Here is a 24068-nt window from a genome sequence, read left to right as displayed (position 1 = left end):
AACAACATAAGAAACGTCTGTGTATTGATTATTCGCAGACTATTAATCAATATACCGATCTGGATGCCTACCCGCTACCACGCATAGATGACATGGTCAACAACCTTGCCAAATACAAGGTATTTTCAACCTTCGATTTAAAGAGTGCGTACCATCAGTTATCGCTGAAAGACTCTGACAAAAAGTATACGGCCTTTGAGGCCAATGGTCGGCTTTATCAGTTTCGTCGCCTTCCATTTGGGGTCACCAATGGGGTGGCCGTCTTCCAACGGGCAATGGATGGCCTAGTCCGGCAAGAGAACTTGACGGATACCTTTCCATATTTAGACAATATCACTATTGCCGGCCATGATCAAAAGGAGCAGGACGCCAATCTTCAGAGGTTTTTTGAGGTTCTCCGTCGTCGCCACTTAACATTAAACGAATCCAAATCGGTGAAATCGGTGCCATCAGTGAACATTCTTGGCTACTGGGTGGGCAATGGTGTTATTAAACCGGACCCAGAGCGACTTTGTCCACTTCAGGAGCTCCCTCCCCCTACAAATCTCGGCTCTCTTCGTCGGGCACTTGGCATGTTTGCTTATTACGCAAAGTGGATACCTCACTTCTCCGATAAAATACAGCCCCTGCTTCATGCAAAGTCTTTTCCATTGGAAGCAACGGCTATTTCTGCCTTCAACCTCCTCAAACGACAGCTGGAGAAAGCCACGCTTCACTCAATTGACGAAAACCTTCCTTTTGTGGTCGAATGCGATGCATCGGAGGTGGCGATCTCGGCTACCTTGAATCAAGGTGGTCGACCCGTGGCATTCCTATCCAGAACCTTGCAGGGTAGCGAGCTCCATTACCCCCCCCCGTCGAGAAGGAGGCTACAGCCATCATCGAGGCTGTACGCCAATGGAGTCATTTTCTTGCTCGGCGGCATTTCACGCTCATAATTGACCAGTGCTCCATGGCCTTCATGTTGGATAACCGGAAGCGCACGAAGGTCAAAAATAATAAAATTCAACTCTGGAGGATGGAGCTGGCCGCCTTTGGATATACTATCCGTTACCGACCCGGCAAACAGAATGTGGCCCCAGATACCTTCACACGGGCATTTTGCTCTTCAATGTCAACGTCGACTCTGGCGGATCTGCATATGGACTTATGCCATCCTGGCGTTACCTGTATGTTGCACTTTGTGCGCTCCAAAAATCTGCCATTCACAACAGAGGACGTAAAGAAAACATGCTCCTCCTGTGGGATTTGTGCAGAATTGAAACAACAATTCTTCCGCCCATCAGATGGCTTACTCATACATGCAATGCAGCCTATGCAGAGGCTCAGCATAGACTTTAATGGGCCACTGCCTTCGTCGACGCGGAACACCTACCTACTTACGATGGTAGACGAGTATTCACGCTTTCCCTTTGCCTTCCCCTGTCCTAATATGCTTACCTCTACGGTAATTAAATGCCTCGATCAGGTCTTTTCCCTTTGTGGGACGGCCAATTTTATCCACACAGATCGGGGTCCCTCCTTTATGTCGAGTGAACTTAAAGGTTATCTCTCCCAACGGGGAATCGCCTCGAGTAAGACGACACCATATCACCCAATCGACAACGGACAGGTTGAACGATACAATGCCATCATCTGGAACGCTGTCCGTCTGGCACTGAGGTCACACAACCTACCAGACCAGCAGTGGGAAACTGTGCTCCCCGACGTGTTACACTCTATCAGGTCTCTTCTCTCCACATCCACTAATATCACGCCTCATGAGCGATTCTTCAAGTTCCGGCGTCGCTCTACACATGGGACATCTCTACCATCATGGTTGGTGGCTCCAGGCCCTGTGCTACTCCGGAGGTTTGTCCGGTCTGCCAAGAACGACCCTCTCGTTGACGAGGTGGAGTTAACGGAAGTAAACCCCACGTATGCGCACGTGCGGTACCCTGATGGCCGGGAGTCCACCGTCTCGCTCAGAGATCTGGCTCCCTGCCCAACCGGTCACACGGGCCTGAATGATGAAGGATCCCACGACGATGATGTCAACACTCCGCACCCTTATGAAGATGACGCCCTACCTGGGACATGGAGGGATCTGCCGGCAGTGCTACTGGATCAACTCAGGATGGCCACCCGAAACCAGGACGCCGGACAATCTCCGGCTACAACCTAGGATGAGGCCAGCTCTGCGCCTGTGGGGACCCGCACCCGGAGTCATGATATTCCCAGTCCTCCACAGGATGATCAAGATGACGCGGACTCTACCAACTTACCGGTACGGACCAAGCGACCCAGGGACCAGGACACGATCCGGGGAGACGTGCCTTCCGGTCACAAGCAGAAAGCTAAACGACTACGGCTATTTTTGGTCTGCCTAGTCCGTTAAAGAAAGACTGAACTTCCAAACCTTTTAGGGAGGAAGAATGTCATAAATCGCAACTACTACAAGAATTAACTCAGGAAGTACTACTGGACGGCCAGCTGAGGGCGCCATCCGAGGAGTATAAATACTCGGGCGTGGGCCCAACTTGGCCAGAGACAATCTGGAAACAGGAAGCTAGTGACTACTAACTAGACCTCCATGTTTTGTTACAAGTCGATCAAAGCCTTGCTTTATGTTCAACCAAGTGCGTAGTGAGTCTTTATTATGTCAGCAAGTAATTAGGAAAGCTAATAGAATGCTATTGTTTATTGCGAGGGGAATTGAATACAAAAGTAGGGAAGTTATGCTTCAGTTATACAGGGCATTGGTGAGACCACATCTGGAGTACTGTGTACAGTATTGGTCTCCTTATTTAAGGAAGGATGTAAATGCGTTGGAAGCAGTTCAGAGAAGGTTGTTTCAGCGGCAGCAGCGGGGCTATAAAAGTCCCAGAGACCAGGTAAGGCTTCATAGCGTCGGCGGGAACTCAGCGGCAGCAGCGGGGCTATAAAAGTCCCAGAGACCAGGTAAGGCCTCACAGCATCGGCGGGAATTCAGCGGCAGCAGCGGGGCTATAAAAGTCCCAGAGACCAGGTAAGGTTTACCAGTCTCCAGTCTGGGAACTCGGAGGGAAGGAGAGAGGTAAAAAGTAATCCAAGTGTGACGTCACCAGAAAGCGGGTAAGTGATTGGTTGGTAAGTATTTCTCCCTTTTTAAGCTTAAATCTCTTTGGTTTATAGTTTCTAAGGTGCGATATTCATCATCTAGAATCAGGACAGAGGGTATTTAAAAATATCAAATTTAATTAATTACATAGAATGGGAGATCAGGTGATGTGTTGCTGCTGCAATATGTGGGAGCTGATGGACACCATTGATGCTCACGGTGATCACATTTGCAGTAAGTGTTGGCTGCTCGAGGAATTCCGGCTCCGTGTTGAAGAGCTGGAGTCCGAGCTTCAAACACTGAGACACATCAGGGAGGGGGAGAGTTACCTGGACTCTGTGTATCACGAGGTAGTCACACCAATTAGATTAATTAATTCAGATGTAGTCCGTGGCCAGGGTCAGGATGGTGTGACTAGAAGTGAGGCAGGTACGGGGATCCAGGAGGTAGTGTTGAAGGAGCCGCAGCCCTTGCACTTGTCGAACAGGTTCGAGGCTCTTACTCCCTGTGAGGATGGGAATAGGGACTGCGGAGAGGATGAGCAACCTGGCCACAGCACCGTGGAGCGGGGGGCCATTCAAGTGGGGGGAGTTAAAAGAAATGTTGTAGTGGTAGGGGACAGTATCGTTAGGGGGGTAGATAGAGTTCTTTGCAGCCGAGAGCGAGAGTCCCGAAGGCTGTGTTGCCTGCCCGGTGCCAGGGTTAAGGACAACTCCTCTGGACTGGACAGAAACTTGGAGTGGGAGGGGGAGGATCCAGTTGTCATGGTCCATGTTGGTACCAACGACATAGATAGGACAAGGAAGGAGGTTCTGCTGAGGGAGTTTGAGCAGCTAGGGGCCAAATTAAAAAGCAGAACCACAAGGGTAATAATCTCTGGATTATTACCTGAGCCACGAGCGAATTTGGCTGGGACAAATAAAATTAGAGAGTTAAATGCGTGGCTCAAAGACTGGTGTGGGAGAAATGGCTTTTGCTTCCTGGGACACTGGCACCAGTACTGGGGCAGGAGGGAGCTGTTCCGTTGGGACGGGCTTCACTTGGCCAGTGCTGGGACTAGAGTCCGGGCGGATCATATAACTAGGGCTGTAGAGAGGGCTTCAAACTAACTAGTGGGGGGGGGAGGTTCCTAGAGAGGAAATAATAAAAATGACAACAGAGAAGGTCATAGACTTAGGTAGCAGTGGGGAAATTAAAAACCAGAGCGTGTCAGGAAGGGGCAAAAGGTATGGAGTAAAAGGTAAAATAATAAAAAGGGCAAAAGCAGGAACGAAGTGTCACAAAACATATTTGAAAGTTCTTTATCTGAATGCACGTAGCATTCGTAACAAAATAGACGAGTTAATGGCACAAATAACTACATAGGGGTATGATCTTGTGGCCATTACAGAAACATGGCTGCAAGGTGACAATGCCTGGGAATTAAACATACCAGGTTATTTAACGATCAGGAAGGACAGGCAGGAAGGAAGGGGAGGTGGGGTGGCTATGTTAATAAAGGAAGGAATCACTGTAATACAGAGAAATGATATTGGGTCAAAAGATCAGGATAATGAAACGAAACAGTTTGGGTGGAGATAAGGAATAATAAAGGGGAAAAATGCACTAGTGGGCATAGTCTATAGGCCTCCGAACAGTGGCAACTCTGTTGGACGGAGTATCAATCAGGAAATCGTTGAGGCTTGTAATAAGGGAACATCTATAATTATGGGGGATTTTAACTATCATATTAATTGGAAAAATCAATTGGGCAGGGCTGCCTTGAGGATGAGTTCATTGAGTGTATTAGGGATGGGTTTCTTGAGCAGTATGTAACGGAACCGACCAGGGGGCAAGCAACCTTAGATCTGGTCCTGTGTAACGAGACAGGATTAATTAAAAATGTCCTAGTAAAGGATCCCCTTGGAATGAGTGACCATAACATGGTTGAATTCCATATTCAATTAGAGGGTGAGAAGGTTGGATCTCAAACAAGCGTGCTAAGCTTGAATAAAGGAAACTATGAAGGTATGAGAGCGGAATTGAGTAGAGTGGATTGGGAAAATAGATTAAAGGGTAAGACGATACATGATCAGTGGTGTACATTTAAGGAGTTATTTTACAACTTCCAAAAAATATATATTCCACTGAGAAGAAAAGGGTGTAAAAGAAAAGACAGCCATCCGTGGCTAAGTAAAGAAATTAAGGATAGTATTCGACTAAAAACAAGGGCATATAAAGGTAGCCAAATCTAGTGGGAGGATAGAGGATTGGGAAAACTTTAAAAGACAGCAAAAAATAACAAAAAGATTGATTAAGAAAGGGAAGATAGGTTATGAAAGTAAATTAGCAAAAAATATAAAAACAGATAGTAAGAGTTTTTATAGTTATATAAAAAGAAAAAGGGTGGCTAAAGTAAATGTTGGTCCCTTAGAGGATGAGACTGGGAAATTAATGGTGGGAAATATGGAGATGGCAAAAACACAATGAATATTTTATATCAGTCTTTACAGTAGAAGACACTAAGAATATCCCAACACTGGACAAACAGGGGGCTAAAGGGGGGGGAGGAGCTAAACGCGATCAAAATCACTAAGGAAGTGGTACTCGGTAAAATAATGGGACTCAAGGCGGATAAATCACCTGGACCTGATGGCTTACATCCTAGGGTCTTGAGGGAAGTGGCGGTAGGGATTGTGGATGCATTGGTAATAATTTTCCAAAACTCCCTGGACTCAGCAAAGGTCCCGGCAGACTGGAAAACTGCTAATGTCACACCCTTATTTAAAAAGGGCAGTAGACAGAAGGCTGGAAACTATAGACCGGTTAGCCTAACATCTGTGGTAGGTAAAATTTTGGAGTCCATTATTAAGGAGACAGTAACAGGACATTTGGATAATCATAATTTAATAGGACAAAGTCAGCATGGTTTTATGAAGGGGAAGTCATGTTTGACAAATTTGCTGGAGTTCTTTGAGGAAGTAACATATAGGGTGGATAAAGGGGAACCACTGGACGTAGTGTATTTAGACTTCCAAAAGGCATTTGACAAGGTGCCACACAAAAGATTATTGCTTAAGATAAAAAATCACGGGATTGGGGGTAATATTCTGGCATGGATAGAGGATTGGCTATCTAACAGAAGGCAGAGAGTTGGGATAAATGGTTCATTCTCAGACTGGCAATCAGTAAGAAGTGGTGTTCCGCAGGGGTCAGTGCTGGGTCCCCAACTCTTTACAATCTATATTAACGATTTGGAGGAGGGGACCGAGTGTAACATATCAAAGTTTGCAGATGATACTAAGATGGGAGGGAAAGTAGTGAGTGAGGAGGACATAAAAAACCTGCAAGGGGACACAGACAGGCTAAGTAAGTGGGCAGAGATTTGGCAGATGGAATACAATACTGGAAAGTGTGAGGTTATGCACTTTAGCAGGAAAAATCATAGAGCAAGTTATTATCTTAATGGCAAGAAACTGGAAAGTACTGAAGTACAAAGGGATCTGGGGGTCCTGGTGCACGAAACTCAAAAGGTTAGTATGCAGGTGCAGCAAGTGATTAAGAAGGCCAATGGAATGTTGGCTTTCATTGCTAGGGGGATAGAATATAAAAATAGGGAGGTATTGCTTCAGTTGTACAAGGTATTGGTGAGACCGCACCTGGAATACTGCGTACAGTTTTGGTGTCCATACTTAAGAAAGGACATACTTGCTCTCGAGTCAGTACAAAGAAGGTTCACTCGGTTAATCCCGGGGATGAGGGGATGGACATATGAGGAGAGGTTGAGTAGATTGGGACTCTACTCATTGGAGTTCAGAAGAATGAGAGGCGATCTTATTGAAACATAAGATTGTGAAGGGGTTGGATCGGGTGGATGCGGGGAGGGTGTTCCCGATGATGGGTGAAACTAGAACTAGGGGGCATAGTCTTAGAATAAGGGGCTGCTCTTTCAAAACTGCGATGAGGAACTACTTCACTCAGAGGGTGGTAGGTCCATGAAATATGCTGCCCCAAAAAGCTGCAGAAGCTACATCATTACATAAATTTAAAACAGAAATAGACAGTTTCCTAGAAGTAAAGGGAATTAAGGGTTACGGGGAGCAGGCAGGAATTTGGACATGAGTCTAGGTTCGGATCGGTCATGGCCCTGTGGGTAGCGGAGCGGGCCCAGGGGCCGTGTAGCCTGATCCTGCTCCTATTTCGTGTGTCTAATTCTGTTAGATTCAGGAGGTGGTTCAGTGATAGTAGATTGGCGGTTAGGATCAGATCAGCCATGATCTTATTGAATGGCGGAGCAGGCTCGAGGGGCCGATTGGCCTACTCCTGCTCCTATTTCTTATGTTCTTATGCTTACTAGACTAATACCTGGAATGGGCAGGTTGTCTTAAGGAAAGGTTGGACAGGCTAGGCTTGTACCCACTGGAGTTTAGAAGAGTGAGAGGTGACTTGATTGAAACATATAAGATTCTGAGGGGTCTTGACAGGGTGGATGTGGAGAGGATGTTTCCTCTTGTGGGAGAATCTAGAACTAGGGGTCACTGTTTAAAAATAAAGGGTTGCCCATTTAAGACAGAGATGAGGAGAATTTTTTTCTCAGAGGGTCGTGAGTCTTTGGAACTCTCTTCCTCAGAGGACGGTGAAGGCAGAGTCTTTGAATATTTTAAGGCAGAGGTAGATAGGTTCTTGATAAGCAAGGGGGTGAAAGGTTATCGGGGGTCGGCGGGAACGTGGAGTAATCAGATCAGCCATGATCTTATTGAACGGCGGAGCAGGCTCGAGGGTCCGAGTGGCCTACTCCTGCTCCTAATTCGTATGTTCGTATGAGACTGTAGCGGCTGACTGCATTGCTTGCTTTAAGCTACCCCTTCCCATGTCTGGTGCACCAGGCATTTTGGGGGGCCAGGGCCTCAGTCCCCGTCTGCCTTCTCTCCTGGAAATGGCTTGCAGAAAGGTTGATAGTGACTGAGAAAAGCCAACTTAGCTGGCCAGGAACAAACGCCCAAATCTACAACAACTTGGTTAGCAATCAGCTAGGTTGGTCTTCCCAGTGCCATTTCATGTGCTTAGCTGGCTCCTGATTATAGGTCATGGTTGATTAGAAGATTTTTGTGCTGTTTTCTTCTCATTGGCATGCCCACTGTGTGGGGGAAAATTCCCATAATTTTGCCTGTGGACTGAAAACAGCAATATTGTGGGGGTACCACAGGAGTAAATACTCTCTCAAACTCAGAGTTTATCCATGGATAGTGCACCAACAATGATTCATCAATTACTGCTTTTGCTTAACTAGATGCTGGTTGTAGTAATTGCAGGTGCTGTTGTCCCAGAGTCAGTTTCAGAGTCACAGAGAAGAGTTTTTTTGACCAACAGCTCCAACAACAAAATGTGCATTTTCACCACAGCAGTTGCTTTGATTACAAAAATATATTTACGGTGTTTGAAAAACCAACACCTGGGTTCTGGAGGTACTGCAGTAGGTCATTTTTCATGGGTGAAGCAAGAGCTTGTCAATAGGAAGATCCAGGGGTTTCAATTGACTTATCAGAAACCTTATGACAGTATCAGCCATGAGAAGGTTGGCATCTCTACAAGATAAGGCATCTGCACTAATTGAAGTGCAGCTACTCATTCTGCGATTCTCAGGAGGACTGTGTTGAAGAGCATTTTTATTCAGGAACACTCTTCAGAATGGAGATCTTTGGAACTGCTATGCATACCAGCACAGAAAAAAGGCTGTTCCACCCTGCAATCCAAAATTCCGCTCTGTTCTTATCCATATTTCTCTCTGACATACTTGTAAGCATGTCATTTTCCAATGGAGACTATAAAACCAATCAACATTTCTCACTGATATCCTGACCTCAGCACATTCACTATTCTTGCTGACATCGCGATCACATTGGGCTTGCTCCTCTTCACCACTGGAGTGGGACTCCTTAAGCGACTTACGAACGGGATGAGTTTCTCGTTCCTGTAGTACAGTACGTTTAGTACTCCATGTTGGAAAGCTGCTCATAGCAGAGTTGCCATCAATAACAATCTAGGAAATGTCTGAACTAGCTGAACTTTTTTCTCCTCCATTTCTTGAATTTTGACACCGAGTCTGTAATCAGCACCAGGCATTGTCATCAAGTGAAAATGTTACTTGCAGCAGTGAGGGTATGCCACAAAAGAGTGCTTCAATACATCTCAAGTGCTGTTCTAATTGTTTAGTTGTGTTTGTACTGCATCATTTAGTAAATCTTGAAATTCTGAACTATAAATCCCAGGATTTCAGAGCTTTAAAATTGGCTGGGATCCCCAGAGTTCCAGGATTGCAAACTGTACTGCTTCACAATGAGATTGGGTTTGACTTGCAGGCATCTCCATTTTTCCCACTGGATGAAGCTACAAGCTGCCCAACTTCCTTTCTAAAGGAAAAGCTGACCTCGGAGCACTTAAAATATTGAGCTCTATTACCACTCTGATTAGTTAAAAGTGCAAATTTTTCAACTACAATTCTAATGGGTTTCAGAAGTTTAAAAAAAAAGATAATATAAACGGGCAAAAAAACAAAGTCTTGAAAGGCCCTGTCTGGGTTGAATCATGTGCAGGGCAAACATTTTTGTACACCAGGCACTGGAACACAAACTTCTAACATTTTTAATTAAAAGAAAATAATAAACTTGTAGCAAGATTTGTACCACACTATGTTTTCATTTTTACAAAATAAATTATGCAAGATAATATCAGACGAGAATGCCCTTTCAAAATATCTATTGAATATTCATAACAACTGCTGCTGTAGACCATCAGGAGGACTCTGAAAACTACTGAACATAGTTTGTTCCTATACCATGCTCAGATATTTTAAGTCTGTATTGTTTTACTTTATCGCATTACTTCTATTCAGTTGACGGTAAATATTTTGCCTGCTGCTTTGTGAAAATAAAAGAATCAATCAAATGCTGACAGCCAATAACTGAACACAGCAGTGGAATTAATGGCAGGTTCAGATCAACAACTAATGGCAGGTGCTTGGTAACTAAACCCACAACACATGTCATCTAAATGCACCTCAGGTCTCATCCAACTTGGAATGTTTCTTTGTGGGGCAGTGGTTTCACTGAGAATTGTTCCCAATTAATAGATTTTAAAAGAAAAGCTTTAGAGGGGAAACACTTTACATTGAAAGATCTCCAACAGGCAAATGGGATGGAGAATAATCTTTCTTCTATAAAGGGAAAAGACAGTACTCTCTGATCTCTGCAAAACATATTATTTACAACCTTCGCCTATCCATTAATCATAAAAATAACCTATTGCTGCAAAGTTGCTAGAGTCAACAAGTATTTAAGACAATACACTGTAGGCTACTTAAACAGAAATGCTCAACTCCCATGCACATTCGCATTGACTTGGCTGTGTGGGTTTAATGCCTGTTTACAGTAGTTTGGTCAAATAAAAAAAAAATGCTTGGAACACATGCACACTAAATCTACATAATCACTCAATGCTACTTTACTCAAAATGCTATATCCCACCTGGACCAAGAGTAGCAATTGCACGCAGAAGGTCATAATTAATGGTGGGAGTAGCATCTTCAATCTGATGCCATCCAACTGGAGGAGAGGCTGGAGGGGAGATGAGGAACTGTTTCGCAGGTGGAGGTGGGGTTAGGTACGTTTTATTGACTCCATCTTGGGTGTTCTGGACCTGAAAAATAAAACCCATTTGGTTACCAAAGTAGCTTGATGAAGTATGATGGTTAAAGTTGCCATAGCACAAAAGGCAAGCCTTTCCTTTTAATTACATTACCACTTTTTCCATTTAGTAGCTGTGAAGGTTTCTCAACTGTTTCTTGTTCCTCTGGGCACAGCACCAGGTACTCATTTATTAAGAAATCTTGGACCAGTAAAGCCCACAGGACTCAAAAAAAGAGCTTGTCCTTTTTTCCCCACAGGCCAACTTAGCCACATTCACATCAGATCCCTCAGTCTCTTCTCTCTCCAGGAACACATTTAATGGTCTCCATTTATATGGCCTGCTTCAAGAGCTTCCCTGGCAAGTAATTCTGCAAGTTTAATATTCTTTGGGTGAAGAAGTTCTGTCTGACTTTCTTTCTTGCACCTAACTTCTTAATTTTTAACTTGTGTCTCCTGGAACTTGAACATAGGAACAGTAGTAGGCCATTCAGTCATGCAAACTTGTTCCAGCATTCAATTAGATCATGGCTGATCTGTATCTACTCACCTTGATTGTGTAACCCTCAATATCCTTGCCTAACAAAAATCTATCAAACTCAATTTTGACATTTTCAATTGACCTAGCCTCAACAGCATTTTTTTTTTTTTTTTTTTTTTTTTTTTTTTGAGGAGGGGAAAAAGAGTTCCAGATTTCCACTACCCTTTGTGTAAAGAAATGCTTTTTGACATCACCCCTGAACAGCCTAGCTCTAATTTTAAGGCTTAGCTCCCTTGTTCTGGATTGTTCCACCAGATGAAGTAGTTTCTCTCTATCTACCCCATCAAATAGTTTCTCTCGATCTATCCCATCAAATCCTTTAATCATCTTAAACACCTCAATTAGATCACCCCTTAATCTTCTATACTCAAGGGAATACAAACCTAGTCTATGCAACCTGTCCTCATAATTTAAACCTTTAGTCCCAAAACCTTCACTGAAATGAATAACTTTCCTTTATAATCTCGAAAACTTCAGTTTGATGAACTTGAAATCTCTTTTCCAACGAAAACAGGCTAAAAGTATTGTTTTCCTCACAAGTTAAATTCTTGATACCTAGAATCACCCCTATACTCCCGCAAGGCCAAAAGGTCCCATGATAGTGACCAGAAAATGCACATAGTGCTCCAAATGCGGTCTGACCAACACCTTCACTGCAACAATACATGATCTATCTCCCACCTAATGCAATCCAGTACCTTATCTTCATTTTTTTTTTAAAGAACTCTACTGACTGTTCCACCAATTAATCCACTATAATCCTAGAATGTTTGTGATTGACCTGCTGTATCACTACTCCATTTAACACATACTCTGTCTTTTGGTTCTTTATTCCCAGTTACTTAAAAGATTTATATCCAAAATTTGATTGCATTGTTCTTCAATATTTGCCATGGCTCCTATTTTGGCACCTTCTTCAACCTTGGAGATTTTGTCCAACTTATTAATACATTAAAAAGAGCATGGGTCCCAAAACTGTTTCTACTTGTAACCTCTTTTCAATCTACCAAATTTTCATTTATGACCCTCTTTTTTCCCCCAGTTTACAGACCAATTTCCTATTCAGCATCAGACCTCCCCTAACCTTAGCCATTAATTGCCAGCGTGGAACCTGATCAGAAGATTCAATAAAACCCAACTATCCAATTTAAATTACATTTCCCTTGCTCACCAAGTCAGTAGTATCTTTGAAAAATTCCACTAGATCAATAACAGCATGGCCTCTTTTTCAATCTAGCTGACTGTCCCTTAACAAGTTAAGTGTTTCCAAGTTCTCACCCACGAGATCTCTAAAGATTGTTTCAAAGACTTCCCTACAACAGATCTTGAGCAAACCTATCTATAGTCATCAGGTGTTTCTCTTTTCTAGATGTAAACCACTTTCCAATACCAAGGAATCGCTTCTGAATGTAGTGAACTTAAAGGAATGTGTGTTAATATTTCACCAATTTCAGCCCGTCTTCTTTAAAATTTGCGAGGAGAAGCTGCCTAAACTTGATTACTTCCAGACCATCCACTTAACCTTTCTTTAACACCTTTAAAATTGGGGCAACGAGATCCAATTTCTACCCCACTGTATGTGAAGAGCTTTGAAGTATAGATAAGGCCCTATATAAACACAAGCCTTTCTTTTACCTGTGTTAGTTTCATATTGTCTTGCTCCTTCACTGCTGTTCCTGACATTTTATTATCTGACAAAGACAGATGTAAAGTCACTATTTAATAATGCTGTTATTTCAGTCTCCCTGGATTCCAGCTTCCTTTATCAATTTTAAGTGGAACAATATTTTCTTTCATTTATACACGCACAAACAACTACAACAACTTGTATTTATATAGCACCTTTAACGTCTCAAGGCGCATCACAGGAGCGTTACAAAACAACATGTGACACTGAGCCACATAAGGAGATATTAGGGCAGGTGACCAAAACCTTGGCCAAAGAGGTAGGTTTTTAGGAGCGTCTTAAAGGAGGAAAGTGAGGTAGCGAGGCGGAGAGGTTTAGGGAGGGAATTCCAAAACTTAGGGCCTTGGCAGCTGAAGGCACAGCTACCTATGGTGGAGCAATCGAAATTAGGGATGCTCAAGAAGCCTGAATTAGAGGAGCGCAGATATCGGAGGGTTGTGGGGCTGGAGGAGATTACAGAGATAGATCTCTTATGCTGTTCTCAGTAATCTTGCTTTTCACTTGGCATTTAATTTACTTTTTTCAATTGGCTTTAGCCATGTTTATAATTTAACCAATTATCCGGCCTACTTGATTCCTTGGATCTTTTGAAAGACTTCTGCTTATCCTGGATACTACTCTTTAACATCCCCAATAAATGGAGCTGTGGCAAAGTGGATTTTTGTGGCAAAATGGATTTTTGCTTGTGTTGTATTTTTTATACAATAGCAAAATACTGCGGATGCTGGAAATCTGAAATAACAATAGAAAATGCTGGAAACACTCAGCAGGTCAGGCAGCATCCGTGGAGAGAGAAACAGAGTTAATGGGGTCGATTTTCCGGGAGCCGTCAGGTGGGGTTTCAGGCGTGTTGGGGGTGGGGGAAATCCCAAATTCAGGGGTCCCGACACCATCCCGCCGAAAACCCCGCTCCACGCAAGTTTCAGAGGCGGCGGGTACCCGCCCCGCACTGGGACCCGCCGACCCGAAGCGGGAAGGGATTAGTGCCAATTAACTGCCTGTTAACAGGTAGTTAACAGGCAGTTTTTAAGCCTAATCCCTATTTTGAGGGGTGTTGTGTGGGATTCCCGACGGCTCCAAACCGCGCCAGGTTAGAGCAGGCGGGCCGTCGGGTTGAAGGACTTGGAGGGGTCGCGATGTCGGTGTTCAGGTGAGTGATGGGTGCATGAGTGCAAAGGTAAGTGTGTTTGGTGTGTCTAAAGTGTGTGTCTAAAGTGTGTAAAGAACTTTTACTTATCTGTACTTACCTTAACAGCCTTTCTTCCTGTAGGCGTCGGGAGCGCATCACTCAGCTGGCACTTAAAGCTGAATGGCTGCGATCTGTCAAAAGTGACAGTCTTCAGCTTTGAGTGCTGCTGAGAGTTCTAACAGAGTCTGTGCAGAAGGACTCATGTTAGAACTCAGACTGTCAGTGTTTGACAGCTTCAAACAGCTGTGAAACACTGATATTTCATCTGTAAAGAACTCTTGACAGATGAAATTGCAGTCTGTGACGTCACCTGTTGCCGGGTGGCCCTTAATTGGCCTGCTGAGCCCGCTGGGCGGGCTCAACAAGGTTAATCAAGGGAAAATCGCGCAGATTGGCCGGACGTCGATGTAGGCGGGTCTAAAACCCGAAAGTTGTTGTCCCGCCTTCTTCCCGACAGCTTCGGAAAAATCGACCCCAATGTTTCAGGTCTGTGACCCTCCAGGTTTGACAGCTTGGTAGGGCTGACACTTCGGCCCCGATTTTCGGCTTGTGTGGGAAATGGTCGGGTTTCCCCGAATGTGGGGTTTCTGACACACATAAAAAAGTGTCAGCCAGCTCCACGCAATTTTCCCTCAAGTGGCCAATTAATTCCCAGCATGTGGGAAGCCTTGCTAATTGTCCAATTCTAGTCAGAAATCCCCACAGTATGATGTCATCATTCGTGGTGTTTCAAGGTCCATAGCAAGCACTGCATCCTCTGAAGGCTTCCAAACGAACCATACAGGATGGCAGAGGAGCCAGCAGCAGCTGTGGCCAGTGCCAGACCCCGAGCTGCCTCCAAATTCGATGAAGCTTCACTGCAGGCATTATTGGATGGGGTTAGGGCCCACAGGGAGGTCCTCTTCCCTAGGTCAGGGAAGAAGAGGCCTCCCACTGAGACCAAGGCTGCATGGATGCAGGTGTCAGCAGATGCCAACTCGCTGAGAGTCACCAGAAGAACCTTGGCATTACATCTCTAACTCCTTCCTTTACTCCCCCACAGTACTATCCAGAGCCCCCGTCCTCACTGTGGAGGAGGAAGAGGCTGTGCAGCCAGGCTCCTCAGAGGAAGCTCCAACCTCTGAGGGCACAGCGTCAGCAGAAGTAAGCGCACCCAGCACCAGTGCAGACACTCACACCTCGGGGGGACCTTCGGGACATAGAGTAGTGTTGTCACCTGGTGTTTCACAGCTGACAGGTGAGCCTCAGCAGATTCTGGAGACAGGGACAGCAGTGGCGAGTCCTCGTCGGAGGGCGCAGGACTCTGCCAGCTCAGCTCAGCTGCGCTGCATGTCGACCCTCTGCCTCTGGGTCCATCCGCAAGAGAAGAGGTGATGGATCTCCATGCACAGATGCAGGAGTCTCTGGCGGGTTTTGTCTCCAGGGTCACTGCGAGTGTGTAGCGAATGGAGGAGTCCATAGCGACCATGAGCAGAGCCTTTGTGGAGTCATTGGCCCATGAACGCATCACCATGGAAAGGTTGGCAACCTCCATGGAGGAGATAACTCGCCAGGGTACGGAAAACATGGTGAGTGCTCATAAGAGAATGACATCTCTTGAGGAGCGTTGGCCATCTATTGACCAGAGAAACCAGATCTTCATGGAAGTACTTCTGAGTAGGACTGCCAGTGCAGAAACGGGTCCCCATGGACCCCTAAAGCGCAGCAAGGTGCTCTCAAGCCACTTCCAAGTGCTGGCCCCTTCTGGCCTGTGCAGCTTCAGGTGAGTGAACAGCAGCCTGGTGCTCCTGGTGCTCATCCTGCTGTTCCTGGTTCTGTGGCTGCCGCCTCTGCTGCTGGAGATCCTCTAATGGCAAGAAGGGAAGGAGAAAAAGGCGTCCCATGCTTCTGGTAGATGCCTCCGCTGAGGAAGTGCTGAGTGAGGGTGGCGAGAGGGGCTTCCCAGGAGATCGCATTGGAGAAGTGTGTGAGGCTCCAACCTTCCACAGCTGTGCCTAAGCCTTGAAGAAGTAGCCCCAAACCTGCAACAAGGTCCTTCAACATACAAGTGCTGTCCCTTTAAATCGCAGCTTCTCCGATTGACCTGCAGCTGAAAGCAAGCAAGCCGGCAAGCTTCACGCCAGGTCTCCGCAGCGGGGTTCCCCGCAGGCGGGTTTGATGTGGGGAAAGCCCCAAAGTTGCAACGGCCCCGGAATAACTACCTCAACAAGCTGATAATTGGTAATTAGTGCGCTGACGACCAGTCCCGCCAGCAGCAGCCGGGACTGAAGCGGGTCGCGGGGAAACGGCAGTCCGAAAGTTGGACGCGGCGGGGAATCAGGCAGGAGGGGTCCCGACCCGCTTTTTCGCCGATTTTCAGCCCCCGGCCGCATGAAAAGCTGCCTGATGGCAGCCAGAAAATTGACCCTTTCATCTCTTAGATTTAATGGACAGTTCTCAAAAACGGAGGAAGTCACACAGTTTAATAGGACTATCATAGCCAGTGGCCAAAGGCTGTCTGTGTTTTAAAGCCTGAGCCAGCTTAGCCTTGAAGTGTTAAATAATGTAAATGGTATTCTGTTATAGGGCCATGTAGGTTGCATATTTATAGTTTTAATATACTGAGGAGTGTAAGGAAATACATGTTCTCACTGTGAAAACAGTGTACTGTTTGTTCATATATTTTATATAAATAAACCAGTTATTGGTTCGAAGCCTCTGTCTTGTCTCAGTAGACTGCTTTTGCAGTCCACCTTCTGCAAAAAGAGAATTAATGTGGTGGCAGGTGATGTATTCCAGTAATTGGTGTATTGAGTAAGGTTCCATTATGATTCCTGGGTCATTATTGTTTAACTGGACATTGGGCAGGAAAAGGGGCACCCCAGATCATAGGGAACGGGAGGTACGCTTATGTGAGTGACCAGTGATGCTGCACTCAAGGAATATCTACCATAAAAGGCACAAAAATTACGACGGGGCTATCTATGGACAGATATAAGCCGTGTTCCAGGACAAAAAATTGCTGAAATTCTCATGCAGGCTTCAAGGCAGCGGTCCAATTATGTCTTGTCAAGGAGATTCCGGTGTGCCTTTCTACTGTTTCTCTTTACAACATGTACCATTCACAAGATTTGGCAGGAGAGGACAGTCATCCTCCTGCTCCATTTATGGCTAAGAAAATTGGGATTCTTGGACCCATGACTTCTCAGTTCCAAACGGCCTATCAAGGTCTTATGCAGGGAGAATCGCCTGACATATTAGTAACATCTTTGAAAAATTCCACCTGATTTTCAATCTAGCTGACTGTTCTTTAACAAGTTATGCATTTCCAAGTTCTCACCTGCCATTTCTCTAAAGACTATTTCAAAGATTTCCCTACAACAGATCTTGAGCAAACCCATCTATAGCCATCAGGTATTTCTCTTCTTTTAAATATAAATGGTTACATCAGCCACTTTCCAATAAAGAATCTCTTCTGAATGTAGTGAACTTGCAGGAATGTCAGTTAAAATTTCACCAATTTCAGCCCAGCTTCCTTAAAATTTGAGTATAAGCTGTCTAAACTAGATACCCATTTACTTCAAGACCATCCACTTCACCATTTTTGTTTAAAAAAACCTTTGTCAGCTTTGCTAAACTGAGTCAGAAGGTTGTGGGATCATGCTCTGCTGCAGGACTTGAGCGCATAATCTAGGTTGACATTCCAATGCTACACTGTCGGAGATGCAATCTTTCAGACGAGAGAGGGGTACTGGCCACCTGTTCTAGTAAGAAGAGCAAGGAATTCTCTTGAAGTCCTGGCCAACATTCCTCCCCCAACCTGTACCACCAAAAACATAGTTTGACTGATTATTTATTTAATCCCTGCTTGTGGTGGCAAAAAACTGGGCATCTTACTGAAAATTGGCATCTGCAACAACAGTCATTACATTTCAAAAGTAATTTGCTGGGGTGAAAATTCCTTTAGGCCTGTTTTTGGGCCTGAAATGGCGCCAAGCATGGAGCGCGAGTCCATAACCAGGAGGAACGCAGCCATCCAGCCCAAAACTGAGCCTCACGCTTCATTATTATTTGGATGAGCCCATTGCACCGCCACTGGCAACTCACCCAATTTTTTTTAAATGAGTATCGGACGCTTGCTTTAACAGTAGTGGCCCGAAGGCAAGTTCCAGGAGGAGGGGGTGTGTGGTGGAGCACGATTGGGAGTACTATGGGGTGGGGACGCACTCCTGCTCCCTCCTAGCTCCACAGCAACAATTTTTACATTTAAAACAAAACTTACCCACCGTCAAAGATTCCTGTGCAGAATTCAAGTGCTTACTCCGCTCATCTCCATCTAATTTTGACGAGGTATCCCAAAACATTTGACCAGATATTGAGTTGAGTTTTTTCAGACGTCCAGGAAGGCTGCCTAAAACAGGCATTATGTAAGGGGTCAACACCTGTTTTATGCAGCCACCAGGGATGCCTGAAAATGGCCTCACCCAAACAGTCAGCTGGATGTCATAATTTAGGCGAGGGCCATTGGTCCCTAAAATTGGGCCTTGTTGCAACCGTTTTACGTCTTTAAAATTGTTGCAATGAGGTCCAATTTCTACCCCGTTGTATATAAAGAGCTTTGAAGTACCTCTGATCGATAAGCTGCTATATAAACACAAGTCTTTCTTTTACCTTTCTTAGTTTCATACTGCCTCGCTCCTTCTCTGCTGTTCCTGACATTTTATTATCTGATTCGTCAACATTTTCCTTTTTTGCCTGGGCAAAGACAGATGTAAAGTCACTATTTAATAACGCTGCTATTACAGTCTCCCTGGATTCCAGCTTCCTTTATCAATTTTAAGTGGAACAATATTTTCTCTCATTTATACACACATACATCTCAGGATCTCAGTAATCTTGCATTTCATATTTCTCTTGGCATTTAATTACACTTTCAATTGCTTTTACCCAAGTTTATAATTTACCCAATTATCCTGCGTACTTGATTCGTTGGATCTTTTGAAAGACTTCTGCTTATCCCCAATACTACCCCTTAAGGCCATTAAGGGTGCTTGTTTCCATTCAATATTGATGGATATTCTGGTCTAATTAAATCACGCAAAGTATATTTTTTATATAAACAGTTCAAAGGGTAGGCTCCAGTGCAGGATAGCGGCTCTGATTAACAGCTCTGTGTTCTTTGAAGAAAGGGACAAGTTCATTATTGGCTGGAACCCTCCATAATTGGCATCTATTTATGATTGAGAAAAATGGGGTTCTTGAACCCATGACTTCAGTATCAACCGGTCTATCAAGATTTTATGCAGGAAGGATCACCTGGCAGACCAGCAACTAGTCTGACAAAGTGACTCTCAGAGCTTCTAACTGATGGCTTGGCTTCTGAGTGGGCCAGCTTAGAGGGGTTTCAGAATCCAAGAAGGCTACCACATTGAAAGTGTATAATACGAAGTGGAAGCATTTCATGTACCTGTACTCGCATCAAGTCCTTTATTATAAAGCCATTGCAAAGCAATGATGTAGCAATTTTATCATATCAGCCAACGTTACTCTATCAAAAAGTTGCCAAGCTCAGACAGTACCAAAATTGCTGCTATTTTCCATCTGTTCGCCACCTATAGCAGGTGCAGCAGTTAAGAAGAGCCCATGGCACTTCACTTTATGGCGAATGTGGAAAATGTGATGCTTTGTTCATCAGATTATTGGATTTAAATTTGGTTTGAAACAAGTTGTCAGAAGTCTTCAAACCTATGTGGTCGACTGAACTTAATTTAATTTTAATCCTTGCTGGCCTTAGCTTCTGCAAAGTTAGTGAATTGCACCGACACACAGATAGCATACTCTTTAGGCTCTCGTTGGGGGTTGAAATTCAACTCGTGTCAGTTTACGGCGCAAAGCATCCTGAGGCCCAATCGAAAATGGGCCTTGGCTTTATTTGCATGAAACCAGCAAGCTGCAGACGCCAATTGTGCCCCCCCCAGATATAGCTCATTGTTCGGGGCCGGATGAATTCCGGCCAGCTCTAAGCCGACCTGCCAGTAGGTTCTGGGTGGGAGGCAAAGCGGAGGGATCGGGCCCAGGCTGGCGGCGGCCCCAAGTGTTTTTGTGAAGCCAGGAGGAGCTCCACAGAAATGAAAGTATTAAAAAGTTCTCTTACTTTTTTTGAGTGGCCTCAAGCTCAAAGGACTGTTGGTTAGGCCCCTTAAAACCTGGAACAACTGGGTGGAGTAGCAGGGCATAAGCTCCATCCATTTGCAGACCAATTTCGATTATGGTCCTACAACTGGCGTGAGAACGCCGATTTGCATATGCAGGGCGCCTAATGCCAGTTTCAAGTGGGCACACCTACAAGTCGTCGTCTTCCAAATTGGTAGCCAGCACCCTTCTGGGGGTCTTCAACCATGGGAGAACGCGACTCAAAATTTGTCCCCCCAATCTTGATTTAACACCGATAAAACAGACGCAACGATGTTCAATTTCTCCCCTGTTGTTTCCATCAAAAATTGTAGCAGAGTTTCATTATCCGAAAGAAATCACAGTGCTGAGAATTCAGTCACCGTCACACACTGCTTCCACTCAACAAATATCATTGCTCAGTTGATGTGTATAGGGAGTGGTCTTGTAGTAGCCAGGACTAGCAATGTGTGTCAGTGTGAGCAATTATTTCTCATCATAACTAATGAGAGGTTAGCAAATTGGGTACTGTCCTGCATAGGAGAGGTTACAAAAGATTCTTTACAGAGAATGTCTAAAAAGTGGAATTCTCTGCCACAAGCTGTCCATAAATTATTTTAAAAGGGAATTAGATGGTTGATGGAAAAAGAGGAATTTTAAAGACTATAGGAAACAAGTAGGCGAGTGGGTTTAGACTCATGGAGAAACACACCAACACAGATCATCAGCTGAATGACCTGTTTCTGTGCTATAACATTCTATGATTCTATAATTAACCATATTGGTTTCTGTTGTCATTTTATTTGTTGATTTGGCTTGAATTAGTTTTGTTTGCAGGTTCATGAACACGTTCTACATTTCTATTATAGATCTTGAAATTTGCTCTTTTAAAGTCTAATATTTTTGCGTCACTGTCCTTTAGCATACACTAAAGATATCATTACACAAACCTAGATGCTCCTTATGTACCATACGTAGTTCATCATAGCCGGTTATGTTGGCAGTTTGGCAAACTGAGCAAGGAAGCAATCCTACACCTTCTCTGGGTTCATGCATTCCTGTTTAGTTTTTCCCTTTACTGATTAGTGTTAGTAGGATTTTTTTTTTAAAAAGGAATGGAGAAAGAGCAATCGAATGGGAGTAACTGGCACAGGCACAATGGATTTCTATGCTGTAAAATGTTATGATTCTATCCTCTCCTTTGCCCATGTGGTCAATAACAACTACCAATAATTAACTTATTTCCTTTCCCATCCTTGATCCCAAACCACAGTCTCCGATGCATTAACCAAAGCATTTATAACAGTTCTTTCTATGGCTGCAATAGCTACTCGTACACATATCATCACTCAGCCAAGCGAGTTGTAGCAGCACCCTTCTGTGGGCACTGCACCCTGGTATTTTAATTTTCTAATCAATCACCCATTTCAATTGGTCTCGATTATCTCTGTTACATTAAATTAGGTTCAACATAGGAGTATAAATCCACAAACTTGCTTTAAGTACTCTTAACATTTGTTAGGAGGACATAAAGCACCTTGGGACGTTTTACTACATTAAAGGCGCTATATAAATGCAAGTTGTGGTTATAAAAAATATACTGTTTACCTTTTTGCTCATTATTTCTTCTCTCTCTCCCCTTGGTCCTGCCCCCACATTTACTTCAAAACACTTTCCCTTACGTTTAGTGCATTCACCCCCTCCCCCAGCAGTACTACAAGCCCCATAAACTTTTTAAAAAAAACTAGCAAGCAATTTTCTTTACCGTCATCGAGCCTACCTGTTGCCCTATGGATTCAAGGCAGCCCATCATTCATGTGCTACACAAGTTTACCCAAATTTGGGTTGCAATTATCTTTTTCATCCAATCAGTGGTACTGCCAAGTGATATCACTGCAAAGTCATAGTTCATGTCACTTTCAGGACATTTGGCATATTTAAGTAATTATACTGTTAGCATTAGGTTGGGAGCAGGAGTTACATAGGGATCAGAGGTGGAATTTTGCTCCACTGGATTGCTACTGCTACCACAATTCAGGCATGTGGACACCATGGAATTGGAGGCGACGCTTCCACCCATTACTGATAAAAAGGTAACTTTTTTTTCCTGCTGTGGCTGTAGGCCTGCGTTATTGTTATTCGTGCATCCAGTCGTAGCAGGTTCACTGACATCTAATGGGTGTAAAACATTAAAGGGAAGCAGTTTAAAGTCCCAATTTAAAAAGGAGGCAATGAAAAAAAAAAGTTTTAATGCCTTTTAAAATATATTTTGCATTTTTCAGCTCTTCCTCGGTATTGTTTTTAAATTGCAGTAACGTTTACCACATTAAATGTATTGTTTCCTCCCCCCACCCACCCACCGCCCAATCCTTTTTGTATTTTTGCCATGTTTTCTGGATCAGACTGTGGAGGGGATGTTTATGTAATGAGAGAAGTGAAGAGATCGCAAAGTCTCTGTTTGAAGAATGGACTCAGTCGAGGATATTTTTGAGGACTTTATGGGATTTTCTGAGGGCGTTTTCCCTATGGTGGGATCGCCCTGTGCAGATGCATGGGGGACTGGTTTGTTAAAACTCCAGAGAATGCATGGCAGTTGGCTGTGACAAAAGAACTGTCAGTCATCCGGAATGTATGGGTTTGCCCGACAGTCCTGGGAAAAGGAAGGGGGCCATTGACAAAGGGGCTGAGGACCCTGAGGCACCCGTTGAACTTGAACCTATTAGAAAGCCACTCTAATATGCAAAAGCACTTCTCACCTCCATCTCAGAAGAGAAGCAGAACAATGAACCCACTAGTCTAGCCAGCCGAAGAGGAACCAGTTTTCCCAACACAAAGACCAAAAGATATGTGCCAGATTTAGGGCCATTAGTCCAATCACGGAATACTCATGGGTCCGATGATGACCTATCACTGATTAAGCACCGGAGTGCTTAGAAACAAAAGAATTTTAAAGATTGGCGGGAAAGATAGGGGTAGCCAGACTCCTATAAAGATAGATTCTTTTCCACCATTCTCTCTCTCTCGCTCTCGCTCCCACGCCACCAAGATCGACCCAACAAGACGTACCAGAGGAAGAAGCCGCTGAGCGGAGCGATCGAGACCGACTGTGTGTGGTGGTAAGCATGGTCTTGAGTGTCCCAAGCCGGTAACCCGATATCCCAGGCGAGCTGGGTGAGCTATAAGGGCTCAGAGTTTTTCTCAGAAGTGAAGTTTTTGGGCTATTCCGAGGGTGGGAGCTTCGTTTGGTTCAGCCAGGCGAAGGGGTTTATGCGACTGGGTAATTCGTTGGTAGGGGTGGAGTTAGAGTCCACCATAGCAACAAGAGAATTACTGCATGTTATAGTCCCCAGTTTTGTACTGTATGTATGTTGATTGTAATCTGGATCTTATTCTCCACAGAGACAGTGATTTAGTTTAGTAGTGCATGTTTTAGCCAGTGTATGTTAGACCAAATAAATATAAGTCTGATTTTTCACCGAAGCATTCCTGTCCGTGACTTATTCCATTTGCACTCTGAATAATAATGCCCGGGTATAGAACTTTCGTAAGGTGGGGGCGATTCGAACCGTCCGTCTAGCAATTGGGCTAGGATCAAAACCGCTTACATCTCCAAGGGGTCATTTTAACCTAACATGCTGGGCAGGAAACCCACGGGATCATGTGGAATACCAGTTTTACACCCTGCTCAATATTACTCTCCATTGACTTCAATGGAGATAAAATTGGGTGGGGTGTAAAAGCTAATCTCGTCAGTTTTCCTG

The 24068-nt window shown here is 44.4% G+C and overlaps 1 protein-coding gene across 3 annotated transcripts in view; it reads right to left on the bottom strand.

Annotated features, from left to right (window-relative positions):
- Window positions 1-24068, bottom strand: part of LOC147103205 (calcipressin-3-like) — a 165848-nt gene that overhangs the window by 20624 nt on the left and 121156 nt on the right. For 2 of the 3 annotated variants that reach the window (XM_085962626.1, XM_085962627.1), the window contains one exon: window positions 10582-10753. In XM_085962626.1, coding sequence (XP_085818752.1) covers window positions 10582-10753 — 172 coding nt within the window. Of the gene's footprint in view, window positions 1-10581; window positions 10754-18807; window positions 18892-24068 lie in introns of all 3 variants that reach the window. The other variant, XM_085962628.1, reaches the window with a different exon arrangement.

The sequence above is a fragment of the Somniosus microcephalus genome, chromosome 20 (genome assembly GCF_052327205.1).
Source record: "Somniosus microcephalus isolate GS21.2 chromosome 20, FLI_Smic_1.0, whole genome shotgun sequence".
Taxonomy (NCBI): Eukaryota; Metazoa; Chordata; class Chondrichthyes; order Squaliformes; family Somniosidae; genus Somniosus; species Somniosus microcephalus.
The sequence above is the reverse complement of the archived record's forward strand: the minus strand, read 5'-3'. Positions and strand labels throughout refer to the sequence as shown.